The sequence below is a fragment of the Nomascus leucogenys genome, chromosome 4 (genome assembly GCF_006542625.1).
Source record: "Nomascus leucogenys isolate Asia chromosome 4, Asia_NLE_v1, whole genome shotgun sequence".
NCBI classification, from domain to species: Eukaryota; Metazoa; Chordata; class Mammalia; order Primates; family Hylobatidae; genus Nomascus; species Nomascus leucogenys.
In genome coordinates, this window is record NC_044384.1 from 67,306,653 (window position 1) to 67,331,105 (window position 24,453).

General features: G+C 41.1%; 1 protein-coding gene across 10 annotated transcripts in view; it reads left to right on the plus strand.

Moving 5' to 3' along the window:
- The window catches only part of PTPRM (protein tyrosine phosphatase receptor type M), an 835,156-nt gene that overhangs the window by 735,517 nt on the left and 75,186 nt on the right, over positions 1-24,453 (plus strand). For all 10 annotated transcript variants that reach the window (XM_030810737.1, XM_030810732.1, XM_030810734.1 and 7 more), the window contains 2 exons: positions 7,935-8,011; positions 12,313-12,349. In XM_030810737.1, coding sequence (XP_030666597.1) covers positions 7,935-8,011; positions 12,313-12,349 — 114 coding nt within the window. The remainder of the gene's footprint in view (positions 1-7,934; positions 8,012-12,312; positions 12,350-24,453) is intronic.

Below are 24,453 nucleotides of genomic sequence, written 5' to 3' on the forward strand. Positions count from 1 at the left end.
GGAGTACCCTAAGGAATAACTGAGTTTTCCTAAAAGAATGGTTGATACATATTTGTCTTTGTAATTGGCATCTGAGACAAGGTGAATGATATTTGAAGAACATATGGCGAGGGGCATCCATATACTGATGTATTTGCCCCAACAGTCTATATCTGTTGTTTTCATAGTCATCGGAGAGCTTTGTTTGAAAGAGGACGCATAAGAATCTGCAGTTTCTCTGCCAAGTCATTCTTAGACGTCCAAGCAGCAGAATATGGGGGAGTTGGAAGAGCCAATCATTTCACTTCTTTAGCTTTTACATTCACTGACTTAATGTGAGTGATGGTCATACTTTCCTATTTTTTGTATTCTGGAAGACAGGGGGATTGACTTGAGAAGTGCTGACCTGTTTCAGCCAGGAAGTGCAGTCATGTGATGATCAGCCTGCTGCTCTCCATGGCAGAACACATGTCCTGCGTTCTCCAACCCAACTGGACCCTTTCTAGAGACTTACCCCACTCTCACTGCTAACATAGGTATCTCCTGGGCTTGAGATGGATTCACTTATCAGTGTTCACCTTATTTTATCACTAAAACAAAAATACTTCATAAACAACATAATGTATGACTGTTGTCCTCTATTAGATAGCTATAGAGGCCAGGCGTGGCAGCTCACACCTGTAATCCCAGAACTTTGGGAGGCCAAGGCAGGCAGATCACCTGAGGAAAAGGAGTTTCAGACCAGCCTGGCCAACATGGTGAAACCCCATCTCTACTGCAAATACGGAAATTAGCTGGGCGTGGTGGCAGGTGCCTGTAATCCCAGCTACTCGAAAGGCTGAGAGAGGAGAATTGCTTGAACCCAGGAGGCAGAGCTTTCAGGGAGCCAAGATCACGCCATTGCACTCCAGCCTGAACAACAAGAGTGAAACTCTGTCTCAAAAAAAAAAAAAAAAAAAAAAAAAAACAGAAAGAAAAGGAAGCTATAGAGTCACCGTCACCCCTGCCTTGATTTCATCAGGGAAAGGGAACTCACCATCTCAGGAAAATGTGCCTAGCAAAAGAATTCACAGGGCTGTAGGCTGCAAGTCCATGAATGCCCTTTCCTAGGATATCAGGGACTACAGTGGAACATGAGGAGCTATTATACAAGGGAGGGGTGGAAAAATTGGACTTTTTTTATTTTTGGAAAAATACACATAAAATTTACCATCTTAACCATTTTTAAGTTCAGTGCCATTAAGTAGTGTTAAAAGAAAAACTTTAGACAAATTAAATTTAGCCAGGTTTATTTGAGCAAAGACCAATTCATGACTCAGGCAGCCCTCAGAAACAGAAGAGGTTCAGAGAGCTACACCTACAAGTGTGAGTGGCAGGCTTTTATAGGCCAAACAGAGAAGCAAAGTAGAGAAATCACCCAATTGGCTACAGCTAGGCCTTATTTGAGCATGGTGCGATGAGTTGGGAGTTGGCTGCCTGATTGGTTGAAACCTTTCCTGTTTTATGTATTCCCTAGCACATGGTCCAATAGAAATAAACTATGAAATATAAACGCAAGCCACGTGTATAATATTAAATTGTCCTTAAATCTAATAGCCACACTAAGTAACAGAAAAAGAAATAAATTACTTAAGTTTAGTAATATATTTTCTTAAATCTAATATGTCCTAAATGTCAACTTTTCAACCTGCAGTCAGTATAAAAAATATAAATGAGGTATTTTACATTCTTTTTATCATACTAAATATTCCAAATTTGATGTGTATTTTACACTTACAGCACGATTAGGATTAGCCTCATGTGGCTAACAGATATATTAGACAGTACAGATCTAGACAATATAGTTACATTTTGCCTGGCTTTTAACTTTACATAAGTAAAAGTATGTAATGTATATCTGTGTTATCCAGTATTGTAGCTACTAACTACATGTAATTGTTTAAATTCATTAAAATTAAATGAAAATTTCAGTTCCTTTGTTACTCCAGCCACATTTCATGTGCTCAGTAACTAGTGTGGCCTTTGTACCGGTGAGCACAGATATAGAATGTTTCCATCAGCACAGCAAGTTCTACTGGACAGCATTGGTATATACTCTTCTGTGTATTGCTTTTTTTGTTGTTCAACTATGTTTGTATGATTTGTTCAAGTTGTATGTAACTGTAGCTTGTTCATTTTCATTACTAAATAGCATTCCACTTTATTAATATGATTTATGTCTCCCTTCTGTTGATGGACATTTGGATTGTTTATAGTTTTGTCAGTTGTAAACAATATTGCTTCAGTATGTTTCAAGATGCACACAGTATTCATTTCCTCATGGCTGGATCATAGGTCGTGGATGTCTTCAGCTTTACTAAATAGCAAATTGTTTCTCAAAGTGATTGTACTAATTTTCATTTCCACCAGCAGCATCTGTGAGTTTATATTATTCCACATCCTCACCTGAACTTGGTGTTCAGACTTAAATGTTTTGCCTTTCTAGTGGGTATGTGATGGTATCTCATTGTAAGCTGGGCTTTTTTTCACTTACTCATAAAAATAAATGTTTACTGATTATATATTTATCAATATATAGTTATTTATACTATTATTTTCATAGAAGCGTGCACACGGGAGGTGAAGATGAATATAAGACACAGCTCCTCTTAAATAGTTATTGTTTTTATAGAGACAGGGTCTTGCTTTGTTGCCCAGGCAAGTGCAGTGGTGTAATCATAGTTCACTTCAGCCCCAAACCACTATGCTCAAGGGATCCTCCTGCCTCAGCCTCCCTAGGACTACAGGTGTGCATCACCATGCTAGGCTAATTCTTTTTTTAATTTTTATTTTTTATAGAGACAAGGTCTCTAAAAATAATAATTAAAATGTCATGTTGCCTAGGCTGGTCTTGAACTCCTGAGCTCAAGCTATCCTCCTGCCTCGGCCTCCCAAGTAGCTTGGTCTGCAGGCATATGCCATCACATCCAGCCAAAGTATTTTTGATCTGTAGGAGAAATAAGTCATGTCTATAGATAACCATATATAAGAGCACCAAAAAGTGAAATCAAAGGACTATTGACATTTAAGGAAGGAGAATTTATACCCAACCACCTACTCCATATCTCTATTCAGATGGTAAACACCTCAGATTAAATATATCCAACACTGCATGCCTCATTTCCATCACCAGCCCCAAGCTGGCTTTTCTCCATGGTTCACATCTTAGTCGATGGCACCATCTTCTGCCCTATTTCTCAGGTCAGAATCCTAGAAGTCAACATGATACCTCTTCTCATCCACAATAAGTGAACTGATCATTGTGGTCAGTCCTACCACCTAAATACCCCTCAGATTCGGCCCTGTCCAATAGCCCTCTCTATGCTAAGCTGCCATTGATTCCCCAGGACTGTGGCAGTAGCCTCCCCATTGTCTCCCCACACCCACCAACCCAACTGGAGCCCTTCCAGTTCGTCCTCAACAATAGCGGGCATCTGATGAAATGAAGCACGCCCCTGCCTGTGGCTTCCTGCGGTGCTCAGGATGAAGGTCCTAATGACCTGGCCTTCCCTCCTCTCTGTTGTCATTTCCCACCACTCTCTTCCCTGGCTTCTGACAGCACATTCTCCACACCAGCCTTCTTTGGTTTCCTGAACATACTAGATCCTTCCTACCTCCTGGCCCGAACACACATTGTCTCCTGGACTTGGAATTTAGGAGTTCTGCCCTCTCTACTTTCTATCTTCATGGTTTGAGCTTCAGCGTCCCTTTATTAGGGAATTGTTTGCTAGCTCTTCAGAGTAGGTCAGGACCCATGCCATTCACTCTCATAGCTCTCTGTCCTTTCCAACTTAGCACTTATCAAAATTGTATTTAAGTCGTTATCTAAGCAATGACTGTTAAATGTGTTTTCCATTGCCTTAAGTCCCATGAACTCAAGCACCATAAATCTAACTTGTTTACCACTACATATCCCCAACACTTAGCATGGTGTTTGGCATATAGCAGATACTCAAAAAATCACTGAATAAATGAGAAGACCTTACTGAGGAGGGGACATGTGAGTTGAATACTGAAAAATTGGCAGAATTTGGACAGTTAGAGATGGGCAGGAATGATTAGGTAAGAGATTTCTGGAAGATGAAACAGCTCAGTATTCTGACAATATTAGACAAGCCTGTATTAAAACTGAAATTTAGGCTGGGCATGGTGGCTCACGCCTGTAATCCCAGCACTTTGGGAAGCTGAGGCAGGTGGATCACCTGAGGTCAGTGGTTCAAGACCAGCCTGGTCAACATGGTGAAAACACATCTCTACTTAAAATATAAAAATTAGCCAGGCGTGGAGGTGTGTGCCTGTAATCCCAGCTACTCAGGAGGCTGAGGCAGGAGAATCACTTGAACCCAGGAGGCAGAGGTTGCAATGAGCCGAGGTCGCGCCATTGCACTTTAGCCTGAGCAAAAAGAACAAAACTCTGTCTCAAAAAAAAAAAAAAAAAAAAAAAAAAATCTGAAATTTAAAAAGGCACTGTGGACCCATTCAAGGTATCTTGGATGATCCTGGACCACCACCCATTCATTAGCATGGGGAAGAGTTCAATCCTTGTTGCTCACTTGCTGTGTATTAGGCAGGGCCCCGCACATGGGACTGCAGCCTGTGCCTCTGTGCTGTGAATGGAGTCTTTTGGAGTTAGGCATGTGGCCTTGGAGAAAGGTACTCTTAGGGATGTTCAGACTGTATGTAACACTGTCTTTGACCACAAGACATTATAATCTAGTAGAATCAATAAAAGAAAAAAGATACTACCATGTATATAAAGGCAAAACCCATCTCATTCTGTTAGGAAGTCAGCTGTACATGTGTCTTACAGGTTTCCCCATCCTGAGGGGAGTAAGGGCAATTGAATCTGGAGAAGTAGCAGCCAAGTTAAATTTTGAGGTGTGGGTAAACTGAACTGTAGGAGATGATGGTAAAACTCTACTTCAAAGGCTCTGTTGATAGGAAATAGGAATTCAGTCTTGGAGATTGACGTCCCTAAAGAGAACCTTCCAGAATAGCCTGAACCAGCCCATGGGTGGTAAATCACAGGGAGTGAGCAGCACTCATCCTGAGGTGCTCAGAGAAATAAAGCACAAAATAGAGGGGAATCTGACGAGGGGGTACAACAGATCTTCGAGACAGGCCTGCTTAGATTGCAAGGTTCTAATGCGGTCAGTTGCCTGCCTTTTGAAAACCTGCCCAGGGAAAGCCCAAGTATCCAGAAAGGTGAACCTGACCTCCCTTCAGAGGAGTTGACGAAAGCCCAGTGTGTGTGGAGTAGCCGTGATTCAGTTCTAGGGTGCATCTTTCATTCTTGCAGTTCAAATGGCATTGCCAGTGCTTGTGGCACCCTTCTGTGCAGTAGTTGCGTGTAGGCACTGGCTCTCCTAAGATACACGAAAGCCATAACAATCTACACATGTCCAGTGCACCAGCTCACCTCCCCCAAACCGCCAACAGTGGAAAACATATATAGGGAGCCACTGGTTTTAAGCAGCAAAATGTGTCCTAGGAAATTGGTTCTTAAAGCAGATCGCCATGAGGAAACATTCTGACTGCCAATGAGTCTGTTCCTGGGGTTGCTGTTATCTGCTTGGACATCATCTATAAAAACAGCAAGAAGAAAAATATGAGTATACATTACATAGCCCATGATAATAATAACTGACATCTATCCATCACTTCCTATATACCAGGCTTTTTTCTGATCTCTATATGTGTATTATTTTGATGCTCACAGTAATCCCACAAGGTAGGCACTCTTCATCTCCATTTTACAGCGAAGGAAGCACAGAAAGATTAAGTAACTGGCCCAAAACCACACGTGAAAGATTCTAACCCACCAGCAGCAATTCTCACCCACCAGCAGCGATTCTCACCCACACACTCGACCCCAGAACTTGCTCATCCCATAGTCTCCTTTGAGCAGAGCAGGAAGACATGACCTCCTCTCAGCTTTTCTCCTTCTCTGGCCCAGCTTGTCACCACATTCCAGATAAACTTATTGCACCCCAGCTAATGGTGAGGCACTGACATGAAATAATGTGACTATCTGTCATGAAGTGGAAAGCCCCGTCAAGGAAGGAAGTTTAGAAAATTGACACCGATTTCCTTCTGCCTATGCTATTGACAACAAACAAAACATCTACTCGACAGGAGGTTAAACTCCAGAAACCAATATGAAATTTTGACTTTCACCCATTAGCATTTCAAGGAATGGGTCCAGGTCAATACTTGCTCCAGTGGCCGGGGATAAAAGGGTCTGTCATCTGCAGCTCCCCTGGCTTTTATCTCAAAAGCTGTGGGCTTCATTTCTTACCACTAACCCAAAAGAAATGTTGAGTAAAGTTAGCGTCAGAAAAAGGCAGTAGCAGTTTAGAAGCAGGGTTTCCCACTGCTCCAGCAACACTGGAAGTGAAGTTTTGCAAAATGTTCTTATTAGGGCCCCCTGTGCTTTCCTTTCAGGGCAGCTGGCTTTTATCTGTTCTGAATACTGAGTTTTAGCATACAGTTTAATTGGAAGGAAGGGTCCCTCTGCTAAAAGGAACAGTAATTTAGGTAAATACATTTTAAAGGACATATATTTTCAAAAAACAAAAATGCACTTTTTATTTCTTCAAAAGTTATTTTGGGGGTAAATCTGCTACGTTCCAGGCTCTAATCTAAGGGCCAGGGACACAGCAGTGATCAGTGCAGGAAAATTCTGCCCTTACGGTGCTATTAGCACATCCTTTCTTTTTTTTAATTTTTAATTTTTAATTTCAGTAGGTTTTGGGGGAACAAGTGGTGTGTTTGGCTACATGAATGAGTTCTTTAGTGGTGGATTTCTGAGATTTTGGCACCCGTTACCCAGGCAGTGTACACGGTACCCAATGTGTAGTCTTTCCTCCCTCACCCCCCTTCTCCCCCTTTCCCGAGTCCCCGAAGTCCATTGTATCATTCTTATGCCTTTGCGCCCTCTTAGCTTAGCTCCCATTTATGAGTGACAACATACGAAGCACATCCCTTTTTAAAATATGGATTTGGGGCCAGGTGCTGTGGCTCACACCTATAATCCTAGCATTTGGGAGGTTGAGGCAGGAGAACTGCTTGAAGCCAGGAGTTTGAAACCAGTGTGGACAACATAGCCAGGCCCCATTTCTGAAAAAAATTAAGGTAACAAATAAAATACAATATACATTTTCAAGGAAATAATTGAGATACATCAATAGTATTTGCAGGTAATTTTTTTTACTCTGGAAATATTTAAATATAGCTAATTAATACCATAAATATGAGCCCTCTATAGTACTTATGTGTCAATTTGTGTTTTCATTGAATCCTGGACACAGCCCACTTTGAGGCGAGTAGTGTCATCCCCTTCTCCAGATGAGGAGGCTGAGGCCTGGTGCCCTTACTGCCTGGCCTGTGGTCACATGATGGATGGTGACAGCTTTGCTCTTGCTGGCTGATGCCCGCAGATACAGATAGGGCTTAGGGAACTCACCAGTGACTAAGGCTAGGATCACATCTGCACATCCCAGAAGCCTGCACTGTGAGTTTGTAATCATCATTTGTCAAGTTGGATGTCACAGCCTTCAACATCTCAGGGTTTGTATGTGATTTAGTGAAGTTGCTCAAACTTGCAATCCAAGATCTACTTATGTTTGTGGTTCACAGGATTGTATGTAAAAGTGTCAAACCTTTGTCAATGCTTTAGGCCCATCAATGATCAAAGAATAAGTTAATGAGATTTACTGTAAAATGTAAAAAAATATAAATCCTTCCCAATTTTAATAGCAAAATAGGAAGAGGAGGGTGTGTAGTATTTAATTCTTCATCTTTAAAGCAGAGTGTATGTGGGTGATCTTCATGTAATATGCTTACATTCTGGGGCTCAGAGCCACCTACCAGATTGCTTTTGTTAATCGTTATTTTCTGTCCCTTTTCCTTTGCAGATGATCATTCCCGAGTGAGGCTGCAGACAATAGAAGGAGACACAAACTCAGACTATATCAATGGCAATTATATCGATGTATGTATTTTATTATTTTTTAATTGATATATAATAGTTGTACATATTTGGGTGCTATGTATGATATTTTCATACATGTATACAATGCATAATGATTAAATCAGAGTCTAAAACTCAGTAAACCCAACCATTCTGACATGTACCAGTTTGTGTGTCTGCTGTACGATTGGACATACATTGGGCTCAATCTAAAAGCAAACACATGAATATTACCCTGCACACCACAGAACTTAACAGTGAAGACACGGTCACTCCTTTTCTCATGGCAGCCCATTTGTTGGTGAATTTCTCTGTAACATTCTATGCTTTCTTTGCCATCTCATGCTTATGTGGACTAAGAAAATGTTATTTCCATTTTTTTGTCAACAACTCGTATTATTCGACACTTAAAAAATCTGTTTGCATATTAATGGGACAAAACTCTCTAATTCCTAATACGGTGATCTGCAATCCCTTGTCATCACTGCACTTTTAAGTAGTCTTCAAAGTAGTCTGCATCTGTTCACCAGGACTTCTAATGCAAGCAAGACATGTCATTAAATATGTAGGCTGTTTAATTATTGAAGACTGCCTCTTTGTTCATTCTGCGTCATGTTAACTTAATGTTTTACATTAGAATAAATTCTTTAGGAGACAGCATGTTTTCAGTTGAAAGAATGAATGAAATCAAAAGTAGACTGAAAAATCAAGGGAAAGTTGCTGTTACCTCCAAGGCCCGCATTTACATTAAACAGATTTCTGCTCCCTTGTGGTTCTGAAGGCATACTCTGTGCTTGGCCATCACACTATTGCTTAGTCTATCAATAATTCCATAGACAGGATTGATCCATATATATGGTTTTGCTTCTTGATTGAATATTACTGAGATGCTACTAAAAGTAAATAGCATCACAATCTCTAAGAAAGTTATCTAAAAATAACTATGAGAATGTTATGTTTAGTGCTAATTAGACAGACTTGAAATTTTCAGTTATAGATTTGTGGGTGGGGACTGGGGTATGATTATTTCAAGACTATTTCATCTCTCATTCATCAAACGAAGACTCCTGCACTATTCTGATAACAACCAAAACCATACCCACTCCAGGTTCCATTTATTTTTTATTAAAGCAAGGTTTCTTCATAAGGTGCCTTGCACTTACTCCTTTAATCAGCACATGTTTAGTGAGTACCTCATGGGAGTACTCAGATGTCCCAGACCAGTTATCTCCTTCTCACAGTCTCCCAACTCAGAAGCTGAGAAACTGAAATGTGAGTGTCTTATCCAGTCCACTTACCTCCAGGCCAACTGTAGCACACCTTCCCTTGAGAGGCTCCAGGGGACACCGCTCACACTCCAGTCCCAGCTCCTGCAGTCCCTACTGGGTCCTTGAGTACAGGGACAGTGTCCTAGGCATCTTACATCCCCTGCACCTGGCACATGCCTGAATATAGAGAGCCCTTAGTAAGTGTTTCATGAAACACCGACTGAAGGAGTCATTGTGATCAGATTAGGCATCATAGAGGATGTAATTTGAATAAGCTTTAACCAGTGAGTAAGTGGAAATGCAGGAGAGAAGACATTCCAGCTCAAGGAAGTCACATACATGAGCAAGGCTATAAAGTAATGAAAAGACTGGATTAATGAGTTTGAATTTTAAGAGAGAAGAGCCAATACTGGGGGCCTCTTTATTCTCTTAGTCAATAGATCTTATTGAGTACTTATGCATTATTTACCTTTCTAGGTGCTAGCAGAAAAGCCGTGAACAGTTCAAACCAAAACCAAAAAAACCTGTGACCCAGTGGAGCTGCTGTTCTAATTAGGAGAAATGGGCAATGAATTAAAAAGTTAATTCTATATGGTCAATTAGAAAGTTGTATGTACTGCAGAGAAAACTAAAGCCTTAAAAGGGGACTCGGAGCGCCAGACCTGGAGGCCCTGATGGCAATTTTGAACTGAGTGGCTGTAGTCAGTCCCACTGAGAAGGTAGCAAGTGAGCAAGGAAGACAAGGGGTTGAGCTACACAGATACCTGGAAGAAGAGCATTCTGGGCTGAGAAACAGCCCAAGCAAAGGCCTTGTTGTGGAATTTGTGCCTGGCGATTTTGAAGAAAAGCAAGCAGGCAATCATTGGCATGGTGTATAGGGGCGTGGGGAGTTCCATGATATGGGGGAGAGGTCATGGGCCAGGTCAGGTCCACAGTTGTAAGGACTTTGGCTTTTACTGTGAGTGAGATGGGCAGTCGTTAGAGGTATCTGAGCAAAGGCGTGATCTGGCTGCTGGGTGGGAAGTGAACTGCACATGGCCAGGAGAGGAAGCAGAGAAGCCTGCTGTGTGGCTGTGGGAATCATCAGAGAGGTGGCAGTGGAGATGAGAAATGGTGAGACCCTTGAGCTGCATTGAAGGTAGAGCCAGTAGGATTTGCTGGCAGATTGGCTACGGGGTTCAGGAAGGAGAGAGGGGTCAAGGATGCTGAAGAGAAGATGGTGTGTGGAACAGATTCAGGCAGGGGTTAAGGAGGAAATGAGGAGTTCCGTCTTAGGTGTGTGAAGCTTTAAAAATGTATTAGACCTCCCAGTGGAGGTGTCGAGCAGGCAGTGGGTATGCATCAAGATTTCCCGGAAAAGGTCTAGGCTGGAAACAAGAATATAGGATTCATCAGTGTACAGACGAGCTTGAAGGCCATGGGACTGGAGGAGCTCACTCAGAGAGTGAGAGCAGATAGAGGAAAACGTCCAAGAACCAGGCCTTCCACATCAACTTGAAAAGGGAGAACCAGCCAATGAAATTGAGAACAAGTGGCCAGGGAGGTGGGTAGAAAGAAAACCAGGAGAGTCACATCCTGGAACCAGGGAAGAAAGCATTTTAAGGGGATTGATCATACTCATGCTGCCGATGGCCAAATAGGTAAGGACTGAGAAATGATGGTGATGTTCAGCAATACAGACCACTGTGGACTCTCTGGGTGACTTCACCATCAGATGAGTCCCTCCTATCTACTGGGCACCTTGCTAGGCCCTCGGACGTGTAGTATGGATAAGTCAGGCAAAGTTCTTGCCCTTGTGGGACTTACCAGCCAGTGAGAAATGAGTGATGGTCTAAAGAGTTCTATTTAATATTGTTCATGGTTCTATAATTTGAGACCTACAGCAAGTCAATTGTATAAAAGAATGTGTTTGCTTTTGTTGTTCATCGTTTTCCACTTGTTTTTAAGGGCAAAATGATCTAACATGTGCATTTAAGTTATCTGAGAAATCTGAGTTTTCTCTTCAAGTTTCTTTTTTCTGTTTTCCAACCAGTTTTGGGCATGGTATTTTGGGCAATCTTGGGGGACAGAAATAGAAAGTATTAAGATCCATGGTGATATGTTAGCTGGGTGTAATTTTCTTTGAGTTGATTTTTTCTTTCCCAGATACTTATCCTACACTTTTTTTGTTTCCTTCTTTTTTTTTTTTTTTGAGACAGGGTCTCACTTTGTCACCCAGGCTGAAGTACAGTGGTGCAATCTTGGCTCACTGCAGCCTCGAACCCCTGGGCTTATGCAATCCTCCTGCCTCAGTCCCCAAAGTAGGTGGGACTACAGGTGAATGCCACCACACCTGGCTAATTTTTGTTTTTTTTGTAGAGACGGATTTTTGCCATGTTGTGCAGGCTGGTCTCAAACTCCTAAGCTCAAGCAGTCTGCCTGCTTTAGCCTCCCCAAAGTGCTGGGATTACAGGCATCAACCACCACACCTGGCCCTTTTTCTTTGGCCTCAATTTTTGTCTGTCTTGTTTCTTATAGGATCATGATAAAAGGAAGGGATCTTTCAGAACTTCTGCCTCTTTAAATTCCTGGCCCTTGCTACAGTAGCATGTCATGGTATTAGCAGTATTTAAGAATGGTTTTGAGGATCATTATTGATATAACTGTCTATACCAATATAACAGAATGTGTGTTAAACCCTTGGCATATTGCCAATAACATCCCAAACACAAATGAAATTCTGTTGCAAATTCTCAGCTTGTTTGCATTTTGTAAGAGTAATGCTCATGTTATTTCAGAGAATCGATAAGTTGTTAGTGTTTCTTGCTCATCCATCATCTCATAGCCAGTTATGATTAAGTTACCCACACCTTTGGTGTAAGCATCAGAACTGTTGTATCTGATGCACCTTCACTAATTAAGAGAAACTCAATGGTGCTGGGTTGGCCATTTAACTTTCAGGTGATGTAGCTATTGGCATTTGTGTGCACATTCGTTTCAGCAAAGTTAGCATGTGACTTATCTGCTGTTTATCGATTTTATGTTTATCAAATATTCTCTTTTATTTATTTTTAGGGTTATCATCGACCCAATCATTACATTGCTACCCAAGGTAAGTTTATTTCTACTTTGTTGTCTTTCTTTGTTTCTTTTGCCCACTTTCTATCATTTTGTACCCACTTCACCCTCCTTCAGGAAGATATTGCACATTTATTGCGGTTCTAGCCATCAACAGGTACAGTCTTGTCTTCCCATCAGACATTCTGGTCATGTAAATCATTTAGTTAGAACTTCATGTTGAGATCATTAGGAGAAATGTGTCCATCAATTCTTTATTGAATTCAATATGTCTACCTTAGGAGTAAGTCGGACATTTGCAAAAGTAAATATATAGATAGCCATTCCATCAATATACACCAGCTGTTCTCTACACAGGGAACTGTGCTGGTTGCTGCTGGAGAGCCAGGCTGAATCCAGCAAGCACCCCCTTCTCACAGTGGTTGTGTTTAGTGGGGAAGATGTGCAGTCACCTGTATGTACTTTAGTAGGTACAGTGGCAGGTGACATCTGTGAGAGGAACAGATACAGATAAAACGTTAGGGACATTTGGAGCAGGAAGGGGTTGCTTTCAGGTGGGATGACTCAGAAAATGTTTTGTGGCAGAGGTGTGATTGGGAAGAGCCCTTCTGAATGGAGAAACATCATGAGCAAAGATGTGGAAGCAGAAAGTTAGTTCTCCCAGGTGGAAACTAGCTGGTGGGTCACCTTGGCTAAAGGAAACAGAAGAGCTAGAGGACATGTTGAGGAAGCTCATGGCAAAGGTTTTTGGGTGATTTTCCCAACGTATGAAGTGGGTCATCTGTAGAGGGTGGGGGTCATGAGGGAGCGAGGTTTTAGAGAATGAGGCATCCTAAAGGATGAGTCAGTGAGTCAATATGGGATGGACTGAAGAAGGAGTAAGAAGCAGAGAAGACCCAGTTAAGGCTGAACAGCACATGTTATTATTTTATCATTGTTTTCAGCAATAGGCTACATCCCAGGAACAGTAGCAGGGAAGTGAAAAGGATGTGACCTGCCAAATGTTAGGCATGGGGGCAGGGTGTACACAGAAAGTCAGTGACCAAGGGAATCAACGATGCCAAGATAATTGGGGTTGGAAAGTCCAGGCTTGGAAGAAGGGCAATCAGAGGTGTCCACTGGACCATGAGGAGAGGGAAGGAGTAAACAGATTGAGGCTGGGTCCCATTGATGAGTCATAGGTTAGAAGAAGAGGCAGTTGTAGCCAGAGGGCAGAATTCCAACGCTTGGATCTGCCCGTGCAGTAGAACTTTCTGCGGTGGTGGGAATATTTTCTATCTGCACTGTCCGGTATCATAGCTACAAGTGACATGTGGCTCCTGCATACTTGAAATACAGCTACTACAAATGAGGAACTGAATTTTAAATTTTAATATTGATAGAAATGGCTACGTTTGGTTATTCCCTGTGGTAGCATTAGACAGCAAAGCTTGGGGGTGGAAAAGCTCCAGCTATGGCTGAAATGGAGCCACTGTGGAAACCGATCCTGCCCCATGCCCACAGCTACCCCAAGAACCTGGGTGACACCACACAGAGTCCACAGTCTCACATCACCACTAGGGTACTCTGCACTCAGGTCTAGATGACCTGCTGGAGCTCACTGTCTTTCATCGTCTATGACTTGAAGTTGGTAATGGCTCCTTCCCAGATCACTTTGCTAGCTAGATGCAAAGTTGTCTGTAGAGTTTCCAGTACGAACCTGGCACAAAGCAGGCCCTACTACATAGAGGTTGCTGAGGTCTTCAGGAAGCAAGGCTCAGCTTGAGCTCTTACCTATGGGATAGAACAAGGATGCATGTCAGAGTCTGGTCCTAGACATCTCCTAACCCTGCTGCTTCCAAACTGGATTCGTCAGTGCCTTTAGAGGAACCTGTTGTTAGGGGTTTGAAATTCATTTTGATGGCTTTCAGAGTGTTCTAAATTAAGCATCACAGCATCACATTTAATACATTTTATGATAATTTGAAATTAACAGTTTTTGTAAATTCATGTGAAAATTTGATTGTAAAATACCCAAAATACTCCTGAGCTTCGTGTCTCTCCAATAACTTGATTAGCAACCTATGTTTTCATAGATAACAAGAACATTAAGTTGCTCTTATTTGTATTTTCAATATTGAGGCCCTCTAGATTAAGGTGACTAAACGGACAGCTAAAGTAGAGACTGAAACTGCCAAGGTCTAGACATGGCCCCTTACCAGGCTTCCTTCCCTTTGTCTATTCTCTCTGCCCCTCTCCCCCTGTAGGAGATTATTCTTTAAAGAGAAATGCCACTAGAGAAGGCACTTTCTGCAGAATTTATGTGAGTGATACTTAATAGCTCAGTAACCCTCTCTGGCAGCATTCTAGTGTTAATGAGCAAATGTATTTGTAAGCAGTTAAGAAATAGCAAATGTCATCAGTTTGCAGTAGACAACCGGTCTGCCCTTAATGGAGAAGGGCACTGACTAATGCCCTGTTTACCAGGTCGTGGCAGCCTTTCCCTGGTACAAGGTGGGCTGCAATTGGACTTCTCAAACTGACAGTACTAACATCACTGCTGGTGGTGGTGCAGGGAGAGGAGGAAAAATGAATGAATATTTTTAATTGAACGTGCAGTCAAGACTATACATATCATATTAAGAATAATACATTCAGACCATGATGTTCAGATGAGAAAGCTAGAATCTTCTATTATATACCACAAGCATAATGGACTAATAGCCTTAGATCACCAGTAATCAAGATCACTGATGATAATCTGCACTAATTGGCATGGACAGGTAGAATATGTTTGTAGATCACCTTCATTGAAAAACAAACAAAAAAAACATTAATACCTCCAAGAGGACAACAAAATGGGCGATGAAGACCAACAGGCAGATGCAGTCTTTAAATGTCTTCTTGCTCTATTTTTCCTCTGTTTTTCACTAACATAATTCTTTAAAATATATTCACAGCAGGAACCTATGAAACTATACAAATGGTCCAATTTGCTGACAACCAGTTTTACTTCCAAGAGTTAGTAATGCACAGATGTTCATCAAGTTCCTTCAATACAGAGGACATATTACAAGTTTATGTATTGGGTCTCCTCCTCCCATCCACCCTCAATTTTGTTGATTTTTCTAGCTGTAACTGACTTTGACCTTTGATAATAATGGGTGATGTTTCTGCAAATTGAAAGCATCCCATTCAAGCCAGATCTGTTGCTTTTTTAGTATTAATATGTTCTCCCTATCTCCCCTTGGTTTAATTGTTTTCTGTCTGGCCACTAATATATGATGACACAATATTAACTTCATCATGTCCGACTGACCAGACATTAGTGCAACAGTAACATTCAAGATTTATGATTTAGCAAACCAGGGGCTCAAAGGAGAGGAAGTCGTGTCCACCACTGCATGTCTGTATGTAGAGGCAGGGCAGAGTGGAGATTTCAAAAGCAGGCTCAAGTGAAGGGCAGAAGAGCATGCAAGTGGGTAGGATTGCCCAGAAGTGATCGTATTTCACAATCAAAATGCAACCTTGGAGACTATATGGCCTGCAAGCTGGATGAAGCCACACACATAAGAACCTACTGGATAGAACACCTGCTGGCCTCATGGTGGCAGCCATGGGGGCCCTGGATAAGTGTTCTTTTGATTTTTGTTTGGTTTTGTTTAGAGACATGATTGCACTCTGTCACCCAGACTGGAGTGCAGTAGTGGGATCATAGCTTACTGAAGCATCGAACTCCTGGGCTCATGTAATTCTCCCACCTCAGCCTCCAAAGCATCTAGGACGACAGTTGCACACCACGCCTGACTAATATATTTTATTTTATTTTTTGTAGATTTAGGATCTCCCTAAATCTGTGTTGTCCAGGCTGGTCTCAGACTCCTGGGCTCATAGGAGCCTCCCACCGTGGCCTCCCAAAGCACTGGGATTACAGGCATGAGCCATTGCACTCGGCTTTGTTTAGTTTTAATTTTAAAACTTACCTCAAGAGTCAGATAACTCAAGGAAAGACCATGCAAGGCTGTTACTGAAGAAAGTGCTATGAGTCTGTTCTAGACATGTCTTGCCCAGCCCTGAGCATCCTTCCTCACTTCTAAGTGAGCATTTTCCAGAGTCATGTGTGCACTGGGATCCCCCAAGAAAGAGGCTCAGGCCTGGTGTGCTCTTTCCTGTGTACTGCATGCCACCCCCCAAAACCATATGGTTAATCCAGATCCAGCCCCTGCTTTCTAAGTTATGATGCTTCTCATGACAACACAATAAAAAGCAAATGTTCGACGATACAGTCATGTCTGAAAATACATGTTAATTATTATTGTCTTCAATGTTGTAACCTGAGCTATAGATTGTTGAGATGCACACGTTACTTTTTTGAGTTTAAGTGCCTCAATGCCCACTTCATCATTTCTTTCTTTCTGAACTGTGCTAATTTGACAGGGTTGGCTACTTGATTGGGGTTCCGACCTTAGCCTTCATCTTGCCATATATAGTTTCTTTTTGTCTCCATCAGTGTTAGCTCTGTACAGCACCCTTGTGGAGTCCAGGACTAGAGAGAGGATCTCCAAACAGAAGCCCCCATGCCCACGTGAGAACAGGGAGACCCTTGCGCCCCCAACCGTGTTTTCCATAGGACCGCCCAGCCTTGCGCACTCTGGCCCAAATGTCCCTCACCTTTGGAAAACACAGAACTTCTTTCAAAACTAATGAAATATCAAGATCATTTCCTCAGAAAGAAAATTTCATTTAAGGTGGTTCATGGACTACCCCCACCCCCCAATTTTATTCATGAATTATAGTAATTCTATGGACCTCAGGTTATGAACTTTACTTTGGTCAGAAACATTAAAAGCTCTTTGGGGATAAGACAGAAACCGTAGACTTAATTAATCTACTTTTTAAAATTATACTTTAAGTTCTGGGGTACATGTGCAGAACATGCAGTTCTACTTTTTAAAAAACCATACTTGGGGTTAACAAAATGTCGTAGATTGTTTATAACTATGTGAAATACATTCCTGAAAGCATCAAAATTTTTACTAACTTAAACGAACTATTACTAAAATGTTTACTAGCCTAACCCTGTAGTAAAATACCCTAGAGTATTGTTATAATCGTTAGTATTTTGAACCATGGTCAGTTTGGGTTTTACGGTTCATCTCAGGCTGGGTTTTCTGCCTATATGTTATTTTGCATTCGTGCCTGAAAAGTTTATGCCTTTGCTCACCTTTCAACAATTTTAGCAATTATAATATGTTAGAAAATGCTCTCTCTGAATGAGAGAGACTAGAGTAGCAGGTCCCATACCTGATGTTTATTTTGTAAAAGCAGGATGTAGTAGAAATAACACATGTACCACAGCCAGAAGGCTGGGATCCAAATTCTTGTGCTGTCCCAGAAAGGGTATTTGAACTTCCTAAACTTATTTCAGGTAGAGTCCTGGTGTTTGGTAAATAGTAGTAATAGTCAGGGCCTTACCATGTGCCAGACAGTGTTGCCAGCACTCACACATACAGAGCTCATTTCATCTTTACCACAAATATGGGGGATATATGGGATTGTCCCCAATTTATAAATGAGAGGAAGGGAGATAAAGAGACTTGAAATAACATGCTCCAAGTCACAGACCTAGAAGTGCAAAGGCCAGATTCAAGTGTAGCCACTGAACTCCAGCATCAAAGCTCCTCCCCACCTCACTATACTGCCTCCCATGGGTGACCTTGGGGATTACATTAACTCATGTATGTATCAATGCTTAGAGCAATTCCTGGCATGGAGCAAATGCCATGTATGCGTGACCTGTTACTGTTTTTGAGAAACAGCACAGAATAGCTTAATGATTAGGAACACAGACTCTGGAACTACATTGTCTGAACTCAACCCCCAACCCTGGTTCCTCCATTGGTAACTTGTGTGACCTTGGACAAGTTACTTAACATCTCTGTGCTCATCATAAATGAAGATGAAAATAGTCTACCTTGTAGGGGGCTATTTATTTATTTTTTAACTTTTAGGTTCAGGGGGTACACATGCAGGTTTGTTATATAGGTAAATTGCATGTCATGAAGGTCTGGTGTACAGATTATTTTGTCACCCAGATAATAAGCATAATACCCGATAGGTAGTTTTTTAATCCTCTCCTTCCTCCCACCCTCTACCCTCAGGTAGGCCCCAGTGTCTGTTGTTGCCTCCTTTGTTCCCATGTGTTCTCAGTGTTTAACTCTCACTAATAAGTGAGAACATACAGTGTTTGATTTTCTGTTCCTGCGATTGGTCACTTAGGATAATGGCCTCCAGCTTTATCCATGTTGCTGCAAAGGACATAATCTCATTCTTTTTTATGGCTGCATAGTATTCCCTGGTATATTTGTACTACATTTTCTTTATCCAGTCTACTGTTGATGGGCATTTTCGTTGATTCCATGTCTTTGCCAATGTGAATACTGCTGTGATGAACACATGTATGTATGTATCTGAATCATGCATGAATCATATAGAATGATTTATTTTTCTTTGGGTATATAGCCAATAATGAGATTGCTGGGTCAAGTGGTACTGCTGTTGTAAGTTCTTTGAGAAATTTCCCACAGGCACCACAATGGCTGAACTAATTTACATTCTCACCAGCACTCTATAAGCATTCATCTTCTCCACAACCTCTCCAGCATCTGTTATTTTTTCTTTTTAATAATAGCCATTCTAATTGGTGTGAGATGGTATCTCATTGTGGTTTTAATATGCATTTATCTAACAATTGGTGATGTTGAGCATTTTTTCATATACTTGCTGGCCGCATGGTACCTTCTTTTCAAGTGTATCTGTTCCTGTTTTTTGCCAAATTTTTAGTGGGGTTATTTGGCTTTTGCTTGTTAATTTGTTTAAGTTCCTTATAGACTCTGGATATTAGACCTTTGTTGGATGCATAGTATGAAAATATTTTCTCCCATTCTGTAGGTTTGTCTGTTTATTCTCTTGATAGTTTTTCTTGTTGTGCAGAAGCTCTTTAATTAGGTCTTATTTGTCAATTTTTGTATTTGTTGCAATTGCTTTTGACATCTGAGGACGTGTAAGAACTCTACAATAAGAACTATAAAACACTGCCCAAAGAAATCAGAGATGATACAAACAGTGAAAAAATATTCCATGCTCATGGATAGGGAGAAGCAATATTGTTTAAATGGCCCTACTGCTCAAAGCAATTTACAGATTCAATGCTATTCCTATCAAACTACCAATGACATTCTTCACAGAATTAGAAAAAACTATTTTAAAATTCATACAGTATCATCGAAGAGCCCAAGTAGCCAAGGCAATCCTAAGCAAAAAGAACAAAGCTGGAGGCATCACTTTATGTGACTTGAAGCTATACTACAGGGCTACTGTAACCAAAACAGCATGGTACTGGTACAAAAGCATACACATAGACAAACAGAACAGAATAGAGAGCCCAGAAATAGTGCCACACACCTATAACCATCTGACCTTTGACAAAGTTGACAAAAACAAGCAGTGGGGAAAGTACTCCCCATTATTATTATTATTGAATAATAAATGGTGCTGGGATAACTGGCTAGCCATATGCAGAAGATTGAAACTGGACCCCTTCCTTATACCGTATACAAAAATCAACTCAAGATGAATTAAAGAATTAAATGTGAAGCCTCAAACTATAAAAATCCTGGAATATAACCTAAGAAATAGCATTTTGGACATAGGCCCCAGCAAAGGGGTCTTTTCTTTTTAATACCTAGTAAGTGCCCATTTACAAAATAATGTCCTTTTTTGCTGACCTTGAAAATATACTCAGACAAAGCAGAGTAGGTCTTACTAATTGCATATGTTCACATTTCAAAATGTAAGTAGTCTTATGTAAACCCCTAAATAGCTAGTGACATGAACTTTTCATTTCTCACATGTGAATAAACTTAAACTGTACATAGTTAAGAAGCCTTGGAACAATTCATAGAGATTGTGATCTGTGGAGAACTGGCCATCCAGATAGGCCCCCACCACATGTCATTGGCCTTTTCACCACCATCACTGTCTTCCTTTTATGCTCAGAGGATCCAGATGCTCAGTGTCATCTTTGAGGATGCCAGGTCACATTGGCAAAGACCACAGGAACTGATATAGAGAACCAGATACCAGATAGTCATTTACAATGAAAACTGTAACCACCCATCAGACAGAACTGCCAAGGTCAGGCAGGGGCATTCTGTGTGAAGAGGAAGATGCCTTGGCAGAAGATCACTTCATCATGACCAGGGCATCCGAAGAAGGGGTCGCAGAGTTTATTCATGATTCAATAAGTATGCACCACCTGTCTTGTAGTGAGCTGGCATAAAACATAAGCTCAGTAAGAATACAAGAATGAATGAGTGAATGAATAAATGAATGGATTGGGACTTACCGTGTGCCACACACCACTTAGACGGTAGAATATCTCAGCCAGGTAGAAAGGATGGCTCATGTTGGCCCGGCAAAGCCAAAATCCTGGGATGGATTTTGGCGGCATTATCTCCAACATCTCTGACTATTTCTGTTTCAAGTTAAGGGCTGGTCAGCTTCTATTCTTAAAAACACTTTCTTTACATATGTCAGTAAATTAAATCCTGTTTTTAGAGACCGTCCATCTTGTTAAACTAACTTTGCTTGGCTCTACCCTGACCCTGTTTTTGTAACCCCTGTCCTGATACATATAATCAGTTTTGTCTGTAGTTATAATTTGTCCATAATTTGAAAAAGAGAAGCCTAAAAAGTTCCCTCCAGACACTTTCAGCTAGGAACAAACTTTTATGTGAAAATAATAAAAATGAGGGGAGTGAAGGTTTATAGTGGAAATATTTACAGAGCCTCAAACACTGCAAAACAGTTGAAACTTTGTTGTAGTGACTTCATTCTTTTTGCCGTCAATTTGTTTTTCTTCTACATTTATTCCACATACTTCTGGTATAGTTTTAATAAAGATTTTTCAAAAAGATAAATATGGTTTATATTTTCCCAGCTCAAAATTCCCCTTCAGGCCTCTGAAGCAACAAATAATAGTGCTTTGAATGCTGCACTCACTTTCCTGGGCAAGCCATTCCGGTAGTGGAGGGTTCTCAGAATGTCAGTGTAACTTCTGCACAGTCTGTAAAGCAGCTTTTTTGTCCTGCATTCTGGCCTCCAGATGGAGATGAACACTTGAAATTATTTCTCAGTAGAATTGAAAGAACTTTTTTTAAAATCAAAAGCTCAGTCTTCGGTAAACAACTTTTGTTTTTATTCTTCCAAGAACCAGTGCGGCTTGCACTTCAAGTGCAAATTCTGTGTTAGCTAACACTGTGCTTCCTGGCAAAGTTGTTGCTGCATTGTCAGTGGGTTGTAGGTTATGTTTTGGATTCATTTGTTATGTCCTATTTGAGACTAATTTAAAAGTATTACCTAGTGAAGTGGAGCATTCTCTGGTTTCCAAATTTAAATAGGGATGCTTTGAGAAAATGTGATTTATATATAGGCAAACAGTGACTCCATAAAAGTCACTGTCATAAGTATTCCAGCTACCCAGGGCCAAGTTTATACAGAACCTGCCTGCATTTTACCAACCATCTGTGGTTTTACCAGAGAGAATGAACAATTGCAATTAGCAGCTTATCCAGAAACTTCCTTTTAAACAATAATTTCTCTTCACTAGATTAATTTCAAAAGATAGTGGCCAATTAGCCAAATGGTCACTTTCGTAGACATTTCTCATCCCTGTGCTCTAAATAAACTTGCTCATTAGCAATGAGAACATTTAAAGAAAGAGTTAAAATTAAAAGATGAAGTAAAAAATAGAGCATGTTAGGTAACATCCACCTATGTTGTTATAGATGCCATAAGGAAAATGTGGCCCTCTAATAAGAGAACCAAAGTTAATACAGAATAATTTGAAAATAAATGATGTCCTGTTGTTAAGCAGGCACTCAGATTTGAGGTGTCTTAAAATAAATGCTTTTTAAACCTTCAAGAGGATTTAGAGGGTTTCCTCATTTGAAGTAGAAAATTTGTAGAATCTTTTAGAGGTGATAGAAACTTTAAGAAGCTCACAGTCCAGTTACCTTGTTTTGTTATTAAAACAGTTGACACTTAAAGCAGAACTGTATTTAAGTGACCTTCATCCACATAAGTTCAAGTGAGTCATATATGCAAAAGTATTTGCAAACTGCATGGACTAACATTCATATTTTAATAGAGTGTGTGCAAAGTTCAACCTAGGAGAAACCTCATATGTTAAGACAGACCTGTTCCCCTATAGGGCCTTTTATTCAACAGGAAGAAAAACTGTGAGGTTACATCTTTCTCCCAGGTTCAGCCCTTTAAAAGGAGAGAGCTGAAACTAATACCCATGTACTTTCCAAAGTGCTGGCTTCCCCATGCCTCTGGCACCATGAGTCCTGGCAAAGCAAAGCTACTCCTTTACAGCCTGGTTCTTTCAAAATTGAACAAAGGTTTCTGTGCACCTGTCACTTGCTAGGATCAGCACACGATCCGGAATATACCAGTGACTTCAGAATTACCCAGTGTGGAGGTATAAATAAATGATACCCAACTCTTACTAATTTGTGATTTTAATGCACCCACAGATTTGGGGACTTCATTTTGATTTTTAATTATTTAGATTTTTTTCAAGAGACATGGTGTCACTCTGTCACCCAGGCAGGCGTGTAGTAGCATGATCATAGCTCGCTGCAGCCTCCAACTCCTGGGCTTAAGGGATCCTCCTGCCTCAGCCTCCTGAATAGCTAGAACTACAGGGATAAGCAACCACGCCCAGCTAATTTCTATTTTATTTTTTATAGAGACAGGGTCTTGCTATGTTGCTCAGGCTGGTCTCAAACTCCTGGCCTCAAGCAATCCTCCCACCTCAGCCTCCCAAATTGCTGGGATTACAGGCATGAGGCGCTGAACCCAGCCTTGGAACTTCTTTAAGCCGTTTCTCTTCACCCCTACCCTGTTTTGCAGAAGAAAAAATAAGACCGAGTGCAGCCCTAGAACCACTTTTCCGGAAATCTGGGCACCAGGTTTCTTTTTCACCCGTGGGCACAGTTTCGGACAAGTTTTTCAAGGCAGCAAACAGTTTAGGAAGTTTCTAGCTATAACCAGTGACTTTTGTTTCTTGCCTTCTCACTCAAAAGGAAGCTGCTGGAAATTTCCTCATGCAACACCCTTCACTGCCATGGAAAATTTGAGACTGCCTGCACTGAGCTATGTCTAGGGAGCCAATTTATCTCTGTTTCATTCATTTATTAGATTTATTCTCTTTTTTCTTAAATAAAAGAGGATTCCACTTGTGTACTGAGAAGAGCTTAATTAAGGAAGATAGAGACTAATGAAAGCTTTTATTTCTCTGGCAGTAGCCCCTGAAGCATATGAATATAGGCTGTTCCTTTCACTTACTTCCTTGACAGAAGGCAGCCAGATCCTTTGGGTCACCAAACCCCTCCATTCTGAAGGCTGCCATTCGTTTTTTTCTGTCCTTGATTGCCTTCTCTCTGTTCCCCTCTTTACAGCATGCACAAGTACCCAAGCTCAGTTTCTGAGCGTTCTCTTTGGAGACCGACACTGATGAATGCTCTGTACCTCCGCCAGCAGGATGCTTCTGTGCTGTGGACATCTGTCATGTTCCTTCCTTCCGAGGCCATAGCATTTTCTCCTGCCCCTCTTTTCAGCTCCCCATGCACGCTGCCATTCGGTCTGTCCCAGGGATCAGGGACTGAAGGTTCCTCTGGAAGCAGTGTCTCTATCTCTGCATTGTATAGCATATTGTTGCCACACACTACCTACCCCCATTTTATTCTTTTCTGTATTAGAGATCCTCTTTGGAGCCCTAATCTGTATCCTGTCACTCAAATCTGATGGGTCTGCCTTTCTCGACCTGCTTTCCATGTCAAGAATAATAGAAACCTTTGCATTCCTTTTCACAGTGGTACCACTGCAACCTGAAATAGTTTACATAACTGCTAGGGAGGTCTGATTCTGGAAGAGGACTGAATGTCATCCAAAAAGAACAAAATTCAAATAATGGTTTCTTTAGGTAGATGGAGTTTCCAGAAATGCTTTGGAACATTTCAATTCCGAGAGCAAGCCATGCTAGGCTACAAACCACCCCATTATTGGTTTTACCCATAGATATCTCTTTGC